Source organism: Fusarium verticillioides, chromosome 3 (assembly GCF_000149555.1).
Source record: "Fusarium verticillioides 7600 chromosome 3, whole genome shotgun sequence".
Lineage (NCBI taxonomy): Eukaryota > Fungi > Ascomycota > Sordariomycetes > Hypocreales > Nectriaceae > Fusarium > Fusarium verticillioides.
In genome coordinates, this window is record NC_031677.1 from 2,510,806 (window position 1) to 2,523,209 (window position 12,404).

Sequence of the window (12,404 nt, forward strand, 5' to 3'; positions counted from 1 at the left end):
CCCCCCTTTTTATTGTGATGTATTTTGTGACATGTCACGAAGAGTTATTAATCAAATGAGGGCTGTAGAAGATTGGATAGGATTGATTATATATTACTTCACATTCGGATCCTAGCCTGAATCTATAACTTCCGTCTGGATAAACTCCGTCTATGTAACTATGCAGGGTATTTTCACCTTTTCCTCGATGATATCAAGTCATTAAATCTCAGAGAATAATGCTCCTGGCTCTCCATCGCTCAGTCCCGGATAGAAAACGCCTCCCTTGCAGTCTTGCTACTACGTGCCAGACGCTCACCATATCTGATGAAAACAAAGGGAATTACACCCATCGCCAGAGCAACGAATGCGAGGACGGAAGGCGCCCAGTGAAACCCCAAGTTATCATACATGCTGTCCGCGGCGAGGGGTAGCGTGGTGGCCCCGACAGATCGCAACATGGCAGCAGCGCCGAGGGCAGAGGCAGAATGACTTCGGAACACATCGGTGAGATAGTTGGTCATTCCCATGAAGAGGAGTTGGAAACCGAGGCCGAAGAATATACCGCCGAGGCTCGGAATGATGGGAGTCATGGAGTCCCAGACCGTCCAGCCGAGCCAGAAGAGAGAAATCACCATGCTGAAGATAGTCAGTTGCAGTTCATAACAGGAGGCAGTTGAGGAACTCACCAGGGAGAAGCAATGCACGCAAGAGGAAGTCTTCGGTAGATATGGTTCTTTGTCCATTCAGCACCAGCAGCAGTTTGCCTGTCATGGTATCCGGTATAAATTGCGAAGACACCAAGAGATAGTACAACACCAACACAGACTAATCTCATGTTAGTATAGAGACGCCAGGTATCGCGGACGAGACTTACATGGAATATATGCAAGCCCTGCCATGCCAGGAGAAAGGCCATAGAATCCTAGTCGACATTTAGATTGTTTGACTGAGCCGGGGTAAGATATCAACGTACCTTGGAAAACACGAGGATACGCCTGGAACATGAGATAAAAGACAGAGTAAGCTAAGGTCAAATAAACCGAAGTAGATGCAAGGATAGGCTCAGTAAAGAGAAGCTTCATGGGTCGAAGGAAGATCTTGCGGACGTTGAAGGGCTTCAGCTCCAGGGGTTCCTCATCGGTTGACACAGTCTTGTTCTTCTTGTTCTGTTTTTCTCGCCTCTTGATATGAGCCTTGACCATCTTATTATGGAGCACAGGGGCATAAGTCTCTGGGATGGTAATGATAAGAGGAAGACCAGCAATGGCCATCATGCCAGCAATCCAAAACGGCCAGCGCCAGGAGACGGGAGACGAGAAGCCAGATACAATGGGCCCGATGAGAGGACCTATTGTAGTGACGGTCATGTAAAGAGCCATGGCGTTACCTCTAGTCGAAGGATTGTCGAGGATATCAGCGTATAGACCGCCGATGACAGTGGTTGGAGCAGCAGCATTGATGCCACCGAGAAACCTGAAGACTAGGAGGGCAGCATAGTTGGGTGCGCCAGAACAAGCCAGCACAAAAACGATGTATCCCAGGTAAGTGCCAACGAGAACAGGCCGCCGACCAATGTATTCACTGAGAGGTCCAAAGAGAAGAGGCCCAAGGACATAGCCCACCATGTATAGAGAGTTGAGGAGTATGAGGTGAACGGGGTTGGTAATGCTGAACTGCTCGGCGATGATATCGAGAGCTCCCGAGGGCATAGAAGAGCCAAAGTTTCCATTGAAAGTACACGTGAAGCCGGCGATGACAATATGTAGTTTTCTCATAGGTGAGAGTTTGAGAGGATTCCAAGATTCTGTGTCAGACCAGCCAGATTCGTCTGAGGAGTCGTGTCTCTTTTCGACCTCGACCTTGGGAGAGCCAGCCATGGCGGAATCGCTGCCGAACAGTTGAGTTTCGTTTCCTCCCATGGCTGATATAATAAGGAGTCTTATAGTGCGTGCACAGGAAGTTGGATCATATTGAGGTTGCAGGCACATATACTTTATCTATATACTTAGGTAGTTTGCTTCTCCATGACAGTTCCACAGCAGGTGGATAAGAATGGATAAATCATTCAGCAGCCAATTTTCTCACGTCATCTAATTAGTTTTTCGTGAATCCTCGACTCGAGTTTGTGTGAAGGGCGCAATGGTTTTGGTGATGGTGTCTAAGTCGGATCCTGCTGTGATTGGTTCTCATCGCCGATTCAATATTTTCTCTAATAGAGAAGCTTCAGAGGATAACTTCCGAGAAGGAACTGGTAGACAATGATTGGGCGGAATTTCCGCGCCCCTTGTTAGGCTAGTACAAGGGCGTACTACAGAAACCCGATCGGATTATCGGCCGATTTGCTTTGGGTGTATCCCGCACAGAGAGCTCTTCAGTGCGCGGTAGAGTTACCTACTACCTTAGGAAAAGAAGGCCGTAAAAGGAGATGCGATTATAAATCTCTGGATAGGTAGGTACCTTGGAAGAACACCTTGATACATTAGTAGGTACCTATCTCAGAATGCCAGGGCCAACTTACCGAAGTAGGTACTAAGGCACCCGGGACGTAAGGGAAGGTACGTACGGAGTGGTGCCTCCAGTGAGGTGATTGGAAGTCGATGCTTCCTCTTTTACACTACTACTACCACTACCACAACTTCTCGAACTTTTGTAACCCAGGGCACTTTGAGGCTCCACAGACTTTCACTTCGTAAGAACCGAATCGGAAGTGTTCTTCTCGGCGAAAAGGGCGAACAATAGAATACGACCGATACCTACTCAGGTACCGATATCACAATGCCCAACGAAAGGCGCGATTCTACTGCCCGTGCTCCAACTGGCAATGCTCAGCAAGCTGTCACTAGACGGCGGACCAGTATGTTCATGATATGCCGTTGAGGATATCACCAATCATCTTTTGTTCACACCTTCAGCTGATACATAACACTAGATGGAAGAGCTTGCATAGCTTGCCACCAACGCAAAGTCCGTTGTGATATCATAGAAAAAGGCACACCCTGTTCTCACTGCCGGATCCAAAACAAGCCCAACTGCACAATATACGAGAAGAAAAAGACAAGATCATCTCGTGCACCTAATTCTCGTCCCAGCCCTGCCCCCCTCCAGCCTCGTTATTCTTCTCAACAGCCTCAGCCAAATATTCATTACCAGCAGCATCAGCGACAGCAACCGCAATGCCTCACAGCTCCTGCGACACCCAGAGCATCGGCAGCCCTCTGGTCGGAATTTACCATGGATCGGATTGCGCGGCCAAGCTCAAGCACTGGCCATTATCAGCACGACTCTCCCTCAACGATGCAAGACTCTGGCGAGAGCGAGGAAACTTACGAGACTCGCAATCTAGCTGACTTTATCGGCCAAGACTTACCAAAAGTCGGCGAGATCTCACGTTCTGAACGCCTCTACTTTATCGGCACCGAGTTCTCGAACCTCAATCATCTCGTGCGTCACAGAGCTCTACGAAGGGATCAAAAGGACGTGTTGCACTTTGGGACGCGTAGACTTGCGAGAAAGGTTCCTTCAGTTCCCGAAGAAGCTCTAAAGTTGCCCCCTAAAGCCTTGGCTGATGAGCTTGTCACAGCGTATTTCATCCACGTCAATCCAGGGTTTCCAATTGTCGATGAGGATGAATTCATGACAAGCTATAAGGGCTCTGATGTTCCGAAATTAGTCTCCTTGCCATTGCTGAACGCCATATTTCTCGTTGGCGCCCACGTACTCTCCTCGACCCGGGACGACTGTAGGGCCAGCACTTATACCTTCTTCCGTAGAGCCAAAACGCTCTTCGACTACCGCTTCGAGCAGCACCGTGAGACGTACCTCCAAGTTGCTCTCCTGTTGACATGGCAGTGCGACAACCTCGAAGACATCGTTGATAACTCATGGCACTGGATCGGAATCGGGGCCCGCACTGCCTTTGGAATGGGCATGCATCGGGACGCCCGTGCCAGTACCCTGAACGCCATAGACAAACGTCAATGGGTCCGGCTCTGGTGGTGCCTATTTCAATTTGACGTCATGGTTTCGGCTTCGTTTGGTCGACCGCAAGCAATGTGAGTGCGAAAAGTCTTTTGACCATCCCCGTTGTAACATGTTCAAGAAACCTAGAAGAGTCGGACACCCCAATACTCGACGAAAGTCATTTTCAAGGCATTCCTCATGGCAACCCAACTTTCGCCATCGAGCATACAAAGCTGTGCATCATCTTCTCCAAGGCCATGAGACGGCGTGTAGCCTTACGAGCCACAGAAGCCGACAGAGTAGTGGCAACCAAGGAAGCTGATGAAGAACTTGCTGAGTTCATAACCCAACTGCCACAAAGCCTCCAAATCCCGCACTCCCACCCGGACACTTGGCAAGCAACTCTTCACCTATCGTATCACAACTTTCTTATCCTTCTCCACCGACCACCGCCTCATCAAGATCCGAACCGGGTTTCACCTCACTCCGCCACGGATCACAGCATCTGTAGCGATGCCGTTGTAGCGATAGACTCTATCTTTGCATCTCTCCGCTCAAGGAAATCGTTATGCAATCTATGGTTGCCTTCCGTCCATGTTCTTTTCACTAGCCTGCTGCATGTTGCCAGTGAGCTCAACTCTCCCAATCCTCTCATTGCTGCAAAGTCATCCCGCATGTTTGACTCTCTTATCCACACACTCCAAGATATATCCCAGTATTGGATATATGCCAAGAGTCTACTTCGGCTGTTTGAGGAACGGGCTATGTGGAAAAAGAGACCGACAGAATCATCTGAAGATCGTTCCACTCAACAAAGTCAAGAGTCTCCGATTACTCGTACGGGCGTTTCTGATTCGCTGCGCCCTGATCCTCTAGGTGTCTCCAGTATCATGGGCGATGCTCCATCAACTCTTCAGACAACTTCTGCCCCACTACCTGGACCAGCATATGGCTTTAATTTCGACTTCGGTGTGAACCAGGGTCTTTCATACGGCGAGGGCTTCTCAAACGGCCTTGACATAGCCGGGAATGGGAGCGAGGCCATAGATCTCCTTCCTGTGCCTTCGGTATTGGAGTTTCTACTGGCTGGTGTTGATAATCAGTATGAATTCTGATCGGACGGCTACAAACCAAATAATTGTGCCCTTTCGCTGCTGTACTGTGTATGTAAGTCTTCAACGCAGCAGGCAGGGGCTGGAAACCGAGATATGGCCTGCCATCCATGACTTCGAGTGTGCCAACTACCACAACCCATATAAGACGTTTTATAAAGTTATTTGAAATCAAGGTTTTTGTCATGAAATCAAATCATTTATTAACGACACTAACAGCCCGCACATGCTGCCTACCTGTTCACCCTGAACGTTGCATCCGGCTAGGGGAGGCAAGAAAACTTAGGATCTTCATCCCAAGTAAGGAAAAGAACTAGGTAAGTTTAGTATATTTTAACTAGCAGGCCTTTAGGCGAGGTCATTTTGGTTTCTTGTTTTCATGTCAGAAGATTTCTTGCTCCCTAGGGTTCGACTAGTTGAGATTCCCATATACCATCTCAACTGCACACTTGATCTTGGTCCTCCAGTCTGTCACTACGAACACCGGCTCATACCCGCAGACTAAGGCCACTCAGGCTCCAATGAAGCTCTTCCAGAGGATCCGTAACGGTTCTAGAATACAGATTCGGTGGACCAACGGATCCCATGTGCGCCCTAAGGGCCAAGCAAACAAGGGTAGTCAGGGAGACTCGGGAATTCTGAGCAATCATCTTTCACCATTCTGACTTCGGGATTTAGTCGTATGATGCCTCGCTGCAACTCTTCTCTCAAGTCAATCACCACATGGAAAGGGATTTTTGAGTATTTATGAAGTGAGGTTTGTCACCTCCATCAGCAAGCATAAAGAGTCGGTATTTGTTTGGGCTTCGAAGTAGTTCATCATTGAATAATATTTCTTATCTCATGTAACAGCTTGTGTGCAATCATAGCCTCGCAGCCATACTCAACACCAACACTGCGTCCATCATCCTATGCCGTATACCATATACCCAACCCATACCATATACTCGAGCCAAGACAACCAAATAAACCCTTTCCCACGCCCCACCGTCCTCTTTAATTTTGATACATTGCTTTCGTCACCGTCCCAACCTTGCCTTGCGCCAACGCCAGTAGCCCTGTCCGTCTCTCCGTTCCTTCGGAAATGCATTCTGACTCGAGATGCTGATTTGGACCCCATTCCTTGGACATCTGAGCAGACGCACGATCCTTCCGTCCACACATCGATATTGTACACGTATATACTGCAATCATTAGAGCAACATAGACCAACACCTTCCCTCAAAACAAAACTTATAGAACACAGAATATTCAGCCAGAATCACCTCAACTCATTCGTCGCTCTGGATTGCCTCTCCAGCTTCATGAGCACGTCATTGAAGCATAATTTGACCACGCCCCTCTTTTCGCTCCTGGCGGATGAGTGCTGTAAAACCTCATCCAGTCATGTCTGCAGTAGACGGAGAATTCGTGCCTTTGTGTCTTCTGAAAAAGGGAAGATCCTTTATCCTGAACCTGCTTGTTTTCTTTCGCAGCGACTTGCCCTCAGCCCTGCCTATGCTTCCACCTGTTGTGCTCGCATCGGACCTTGTTTCGTCATCGATCGGTGAGCTATCCTGGCGAAGGGTTCCTGAGCTATCTTTCAAACTTGCAGAGTCGACGTTGATCTTGGGGATTTCAACGGCATGTTCAGTCGAATCTCCGCTCACGATACTCGTACCACGTGTGCTTGGTGACATCGGCATCTTGCCCGTTGTAGCGCTTGTTGCTTGTGAAGCCCAATCTCCCGAGCATGCCCCAGAGACACTCCCATCTGTCGTCTCGCTGGATCGTTGCTTCGCTGAATCCCTTCTCGTCTGCGTCTGAAACGGATCACTGTTGGCCAATTCTCTAACCGCATCAAATGTTGAAGCTGATCCGTTCGACCCCCTGTGGTCACCAGCTACACCGTTTGCGGCTGATGGTCCCATTGTCCTCTGACTGTCGGCCGGCGATAAGTCATCCCTTTCTGGGCGTGGCATGGGCAGTTCGCTGTTTCCTACAGGGGTCGTGTCCGATCCGCGATCCAATGCCTCGAACAGAGTTGTCATATCTCTTTTCTCCTCTTTCTCCTCCTCTTGTGGTACAGCAAAGCTCATGGTTCTTGGGGAAAATGTACCTTCCTTCAGAAGCCGTCTCCTGATTGGATCATCTAGAGGTTGCTTTTCTTTCTCTTGTTGAAGCTTAAGCTCGAAGAGACTCTTATTCATCTCAAGCTCGTCGACAGTGTACTGCATAGCGGGCATGATGTCGGCGACGCCTTGGAAAAGAGGGGTGGCAAAAAGATTCATAAAGCCGAGTTGGCCTTTAGCCAGTGAAGTCATGTCTTGCTTGGGTGGTGTCATAAGTGATGAAGGGATGCTCAGCTCACTCTCCATCGAAGCTTGTCGGGAGAACTCTTCTGAGAGAATGTAAGTCCACTTCAAAGCTATTTCATGGTTTCGTGCCTAGATTTGCGTTTTTAGCTGGTGACCTAATAATGTCATTAAGGAGGGGAGGGGGCATACCACGTTGCTAATATCAGCACATTTGATGAGTAACGAACAAGCAAGAGACTTGTTCTCTTCAATTTGCCGACCATTCCAACCGTCGGCGCTATTGTTAGCTTGAAGTCGTTCTTGAACATCTCCGAGCTTCTTCATGTAGTCGAAATGCAAGCCCATATCCGTAGCTAAGATAGAGCTGATCATCAGGTTACGCATCTTTGTGTCTTCGAAGGCAGAGGGCCAGTATCGTCTAAGAATCTGCGAGTAAGCGGCGCAATGAAACGATTCCAAAACAGATCGATCGTTGTACAACTGTGCCAGGGGAGCATTTAGTGTCACAAGAAAACCGTTGTTCACGCCAGGGTGTCCGACGTCATGCCCAATAGCAGTGATGAGGAGCGTCAACGCTTCAAACGGAGTTATGAGAGAAGCCATAGGCGACTTTTCTGGCATGGGACGGGATTCGGTACCCGAAGGATACGGCGACAGAGCACCGATATGTACCAGGAAATTGAAGGTAGCTTGTAGTACATCCACAACATGACGGAAATTGTGGTAAGGTACAAAGCTATTGTATGCAGCACGACAAGCAACGAGGAAGCTGATTAGTTGATCTGAAGCTGAGTCAGTATGCGGGCAACCGACACCAACCCAAAACAGTACAACGTACCTGCATGTATCCGCCATCGCTCAAGTTCTGGCATAGATAAGGCGTGTCTAAACATGTCCATTGCGGCCACCAACAACTCATCATCGGTGAATGAGTGAGCGCAGAAGCGCCAACTTCCTATTGCCTCAGCGATGGCAGATTGTCGTTCCGAAGAGACGGCCACATGAGCATTGTTGATTTGGTCGTCACTGGTGCCTAAACGGCATATTCCTTTCATCAGACCGGATACCATGGCTTCACGAAGGTATGCGAAGGGCTTCTCTTCGTTGACTCCCACCCACGACCGTTTTCGACCTTGTCTAATTTCCAGCAGGGTTGACTGTTCCTTGGCGGCATCTCTGTGAGCCCGGTAGGCGCAGATTTCCAGACTTGTAATACATTTGGTGCTCATTGGACAAATTATGACATCGACTGCCCCCAGATCCAGGCACCTCCTGATAAGTTGACGATTTGCGTCAAGCGATCCCAGTGGCGAAGGCTTTTGCTCAGCTGTGCCGTCGGTCAACTGTCCGTTGGTTGTGGCATGACGTGCCTCGAAATTGCTTATCACCGGAATCGGTACAACGAGTTTAGACATACCGCGCAAGTGCGCTTCGGTGATGATTTTTTGCAGCAGTCCCAGACCGTATAGTGCTTCATCGGGTGTGTGGATGTCGACATTTTCAGTGGAAGAACTGGATGAAGGAGAAGGTGACGAGGCCCTTCTCCGCGCTTCAGGTACTGGGTCATCGTTTGGCGTGTCAAGGAGAACCAGGGTTGGCTTCAGGTCAAGCATTGAACCCTCTTGTAATTCGAATAATTTTGTTAAGCAGGCACCTCCAGATGCGCAAACGTGAACTGAATAATATGTTAGTGAGTGAGGAAATGACTCATGGCGACGCCATAACGAAAGAACGAACCGTCTCCGAAGGCATCTAGCAGTGGTTGTACGACGTGACGAGCCTCATCCGTTGCCCAATCGGATGTGCTGTCGCCAGAAGTGCTGTAAATCAATCCATCTTCGCTGACATTGCGATTGACGTAAATAACGTGACAGGCGGCGCGGTCCATGGTGCTCATGGAGAGCTACCAGTCTCGCGACTGGAGCACCGTAGCCCTTCGGGCAGTTGAGTATTTGTACCAAGATAAAGGGATTTACCGGAACCGAATAGCCTCACGAAATGCCGGAGACCAAATTATCTCAAAGAGCGAGCCGATCGAGCCCTCGAATGTTTGGATGGGAGCAGAGTAGGATGGAATTTCGAGGTCGTGATTGAAAACACGATTGTCGCGAAGCAGCCCAAAAGAATTGACTCAATAGCCACACGGCATACGGGTTTGTGGCTAGCAATGGGTGCTTAAATTGAGAGATAGGCGCCCGTGATGCTGGTTCGTCTCGTGAAGTTCGTATGCGATGTTGTCAAGTTGAGTTGATTCAATGAACCTAGTTAGGTAGTACAGACGAATGGTGTTTTCTTCTGGGAAGGGTCGGACAGGCTGTCAGACTGGCGCCGCGGCGGGAGGAAGCAGTCGGCTGGCGACAGGGTTCGTACAATTAGAAAATTCAGTCGAGGCTGAGAGACGAAGGGCGGATATTAGCTGGTAAGCAAGAGGAGGATGTCGCGAAAGACGTGGTAGATGCGGCGATGCGAAAAGAAGACAAGAGGGATTTGAAAAATGATGGCGCAGGAGGGAGAAGCGCGATGGGCTGTAAATGGAGAGGACAAGAGGACTCGGAGTCTGGACTCGGATTGGGCCAAGATGGAAAGAGCCACCAAGGAATAGGAAGGACCAGGGGATGAAAAGAAGAAGGAAAAGAGGCAAGGAAGGACGTACGTCGGATTGAGAGTTGGATTCACAGGTGGTGAGAAGGAAAGAACGGACGGACGAACTGGACTGGACTGAAGACAGTACTCCGCAGTACAACCGACACTACAGGCAGGACCAGACCAGAGCACGCGTGCGCTGGAACAAATGATGGTATCGGGGCAGTGAGTGAGGGAATCGGCCCAGGCTTTAGCTTACCAGTCTTGGTTCAAGGTACGAGCTGCCTGCTGTGTGTACAGCAGTACGAGCGAGACCTGCTTAGCGGCACGCAGAAGGTGTCTGACCCTGGTCGGAGAATGGAAGGACTAGGGAAGGATAAGGGAAGACCCAAAGACAGGGCAAGGGCGCCGACAGTCGCGGTAACCGGGTCCGGGGCAGGAAGGAGAAGATCTGCGAGCGTGGCTGCAAGCGGAGGAGGAGCGATTGCAGTGTACAGTAGCGCAAGTGTGAAAGTTCAGTAGAGAGGGCAGGACAGCAACGCACAAAACGCAGACAGCCCGGGTGATAGTGCGATGTAACAACCAGAAAGGAAATGGAAAGGATGAGGCGAGAGAGATATTCACTGTCAATGGAAGTCCTGGGATTGGGGTGAGGAAAGACCAGATGAAAAGCAGAGAAGGTGTAAATGTCTGGACTGAAGCCTGGACTTGACTAGTTCAAATTGAACCAAAATGTGACGCAACACAGTTCTAACCTCTCGAGCCTCTGGCCTCGCAGGTGGAGCGTGAGAAACAAAGACAGGGCAAGGCGAGGCCAAGAACCAAGAGACAATCTTAAGGAGCAGAAACAGAGGCGGGAACCAAGCCTGGCGTCGGCAGTCGAATTACTGAAATAGATTGATAACCGCCTTAGTGGAACGATTTGCCGAATAGAAGTACGAAAGACGTGGAGAAGAAGGGGCTCAAACGGCGAGTCAGATGCGACCAGATCGAGGGCCAAGTTCAAGTGTCGAATTGGTTCAGATGAGACGGACTCATTCAGTCCAGAGGCTGGGAGAAGCTGGAGGGGAGGGAATGTGAGTGTGAGGGGACGTCTCAGAGCCAGGGGGCAAGGAGTTACCCAATGATCACTTTTTAGAGCCATGGAGGTGGCCATGGATCGTTCTAGGGGGCTAGAGAGCTGCTACAGGGTTGGATACAAGGTAGCGCTGTTCAAGAGATACCTTTTTATTTGTCGGATTTCCCAAGACACCTAAATGGACGGTGATGAAAAAGAAAGGAAAACCATATGCAAGCAAAGGAGGGTAGAAATGAGTGCTCTGCTTGAAACATGAATAGAGGGGTCGAGATGTTCTTGCTTATTAGGTAGGTACGAAAAGCGTACAAAGAAGAACTCCTAATACATAGAGTTCGGGTAGGAGTCGTGTACACCTTATCAGCTTGATGACGCAGAGCTTGCAGTCTGTAATATGTATGTTTTGGTAGAGTTGTAGCGGGGAATATGCATCACCATTTGGCCTCAGTTTATGAACACCACCTACCTACACTAAGTAAGGTAATCAAATCAAATGCTTCATTGCTAGACGACAGGATGTGTTACGATCAACTCTGAAGAATTGCTCCTGGTTAACGCAAGCGATCAAATATACAACAGCAAAAAGTTCATACCTTTGCCTAGGTAGGTAAGGTTGGTAGGCACTTGCAAAGGAGGCCTGGGAGGGAGGCATCAGAGTTTGCGGAAGTGCCGTCTGGGCTGGCGGAGAGGGCGTAGACTTAGGTTCTGTGTTGTGTGGATTCCGATGGAGGCCTTTTTTTTTTTTTCAAGTGATTTACAGTGGCGAGTGACTGGTCAGCAGAGGCAACACAACACGCACGACAGCATGATCGAGTGTGCCCAAGGTACCTAGGGAAGGTCAGACATAGCTTTTGTTATAGGCCATCGTAGGGTTACGTGCCCTGCTGTGCCGCCTGCATCAAGGTCCGAAATGGTCCATCGTGAGTGAGGTTGGACGATGTTCGACGATGTGGTCGAGGATCGTCGCTACCTTCCTTACCTTACGGGGTGCCTTAACGTGCTTGCAACGCGACGCGAGGCACCAAGGGCCAGCTGGGCTAGAGCCTAGGGAGGCCTGAGAGTCTAAGAATTGAGTGCAGGGCCCATCTCGTGCTCCACACCTCATCCTTGACCAGTACCAGGACCCCCTTGTCTTCATGACAACCAATTACGTCGTGCGTGCAGCGTCAGCCAACAGGGTTGACAACGGAGGGCCCAAGCGGCTTTTTTGAATTCTTCTGGCTGTCTTCGAGAATCTAGAATGGGGTCACTCGCCCCATATTTACTGGACAGGGGCGCGTGGTGGGCTGCAACGCAAAGGGGAACCACCTAGGAATCATTCTCGAAGGAAGTACAGTTTGGGTACGGAGTACAGTGTACGGTATTCGAAATAGCACATGCATCCAATGCCTTCTT

The 12,404-nt window shown here is 49.6% G+C and overlaps 3 protein-coding genes across 12 annotated transcripts; 1 reads left to right on the plus strand and 2 right to left on the minus strand.

The window, feature by feature from the left end:
• Window positions 1-239: 239 nt before the first annotated feature.
• FVEG_08283 (hypothetical protein) lies at window positions 240-1,911 on the minus strand (the record flags this gene model as incomplete). Its single annotated transcript, XM_018897169.1, has 4 exons — window positions 956-1,911; window positions 857-904; window positions 669-807; window positions 240-618 (listed from the first exon to the last, which is right to left on the minus strand). Exons 1-4 carry the CDS (start codon window positions 1,899-1,901, stop codon window positions 240-242), a joined length of 1,512 nt encoding a protein of 503 aa, XP_018754753.1. The 5' UTR covers window positions 1,902-1,911.
• Window positions 1,912-2,368: 457 nt separating this feature from the next.
• FVEG_08284 (hypothetical protein) lies at window positions 2,369-5,901 on the plus strand. 9 transcript variants are annotated; one of them, XM_018897175.1, is made up of 6 exons: window positions 2,369-2,464; window positions 2,509-2,836; window positions 2,912-4,034; window positions 4,082-5,214; window positions 5,274-5,371; window positions 5,555-5,901. In XM_018897175.1, exons 2-4 carry the CDS (start codon window positions 2,758-2,760, stop codon window positions 5,055-5,057), a joined length of 2,178 nt encoding a protein of 725 aa, XP_018754759.1. In that variant the 5' UTR covers window positions 2,369-2,464; window positions 2,509-2,757; the 3' UTR covers window positions 5,058-5,214; window positions 5,274-5,371; window positions 5,555-5,901. The 9 variants fall into 9 exon arrangements, with proteins under 9 accessions (XP_018754759.1, XP_018754761.1, XP_018754758.1 ...); XM_018897177.1 differs by having other exon boundaries at window positions 4,082-5,109; window positions 5,733-5,901; XM_018897174.1 differs by having other exon boundaries at window positions 4,082-5,371.
• Window positions 5,842-11,994, minus strand: FVEG_08285 (hypothetical protein). Of its 2 annotated transcripts, XM_018897180.1 has the most exons (8): window positions 11,890-11,994; window positions 11,603-11,837; window positions 11,055-11,542; window positions 10,005-10,994; window positions 9,089-9,742; window positions 8,190-9,026; window positions 7,541-8,133; window positions 5,842-7,480 (listed from the first exon to the last, which is right to left on the minus strand). In XM_018897180.1, exons 5-8 carry the CDS (start codon window positions 9,246-9,248, stop codon window positions 6,431-6,433), a joined length of 2,640 nt encoding a protein of 879 aa, XP_018754764.1. In that variant the 5' UTR covers window positions 9,249-9,742; window positions 10,005-10,994; window positions 11,055-11,542; window positions 11,603-11,837; window positions 11,890-11,994; the 3' UTR covers window positions 5,842-6,430. The 2 variants fall into 2 exon arrangements, with proteins under 2 accessions (XP_018754764.1, XP_018754763.1); XM_018897179.1 differs by having other exon boundaries at window positions 9,089-11,542.
• Window positions 11,995-12,404: the final 410 nt, after the last annotated feature.

What these genes read in the sequence shown, in the direction of transcription:
- FVEG_08284 (XM_018897170.1), top strand. Translation starts at nt 2,758, where the DNA reads ATGCCCAACGAAAGGCGCGATTCTACTGCCCGTGCTCCAACTGGCAAT. An exon ending in TGTCACTAGACGGCGGACCA is followed by an intron (nt 2,837 to 2,911) that starts GTATGTTCATGA and finishes ACATAACACTAG; the next exon opens with ATGGAAGAGCTTGCATAGCT. An exon ending in TTTGGTCGACCGCAAGCAAT is followed by an intron (nt 4,035 to 4,081) that starts GTGAGTGCGAAA and finishes AACATGTTCAAG; the next exon opens with AAACCTAGAAGAGTCGGACA.
- FVEG_08285 (XM_018897180.1), bottom strand. Translation starts at nt 9,248, where the DNA reads ATGAGCACCATGGACCGCGCCGCCTGTCACGTTATTTACGTCAATCGC. An exon ending in GCGATGGCGGATACATGCAG is followed by an intron (nt 8,134 to 8,189) that starts GTACGTTGTACT and finishes ACTCAGCTTCAG; the next exon opens with ATCAACTAATCAGCTTCCTC. An exon ending in GTGCTGATATTAGCAACGTG is followed by an intron (nt 7,481 to 7,540) that starts GTATGCCCCCTC and finishes ACGCAAATCTAG; the next exon opens with GCACGAAACCATGAAATAGC.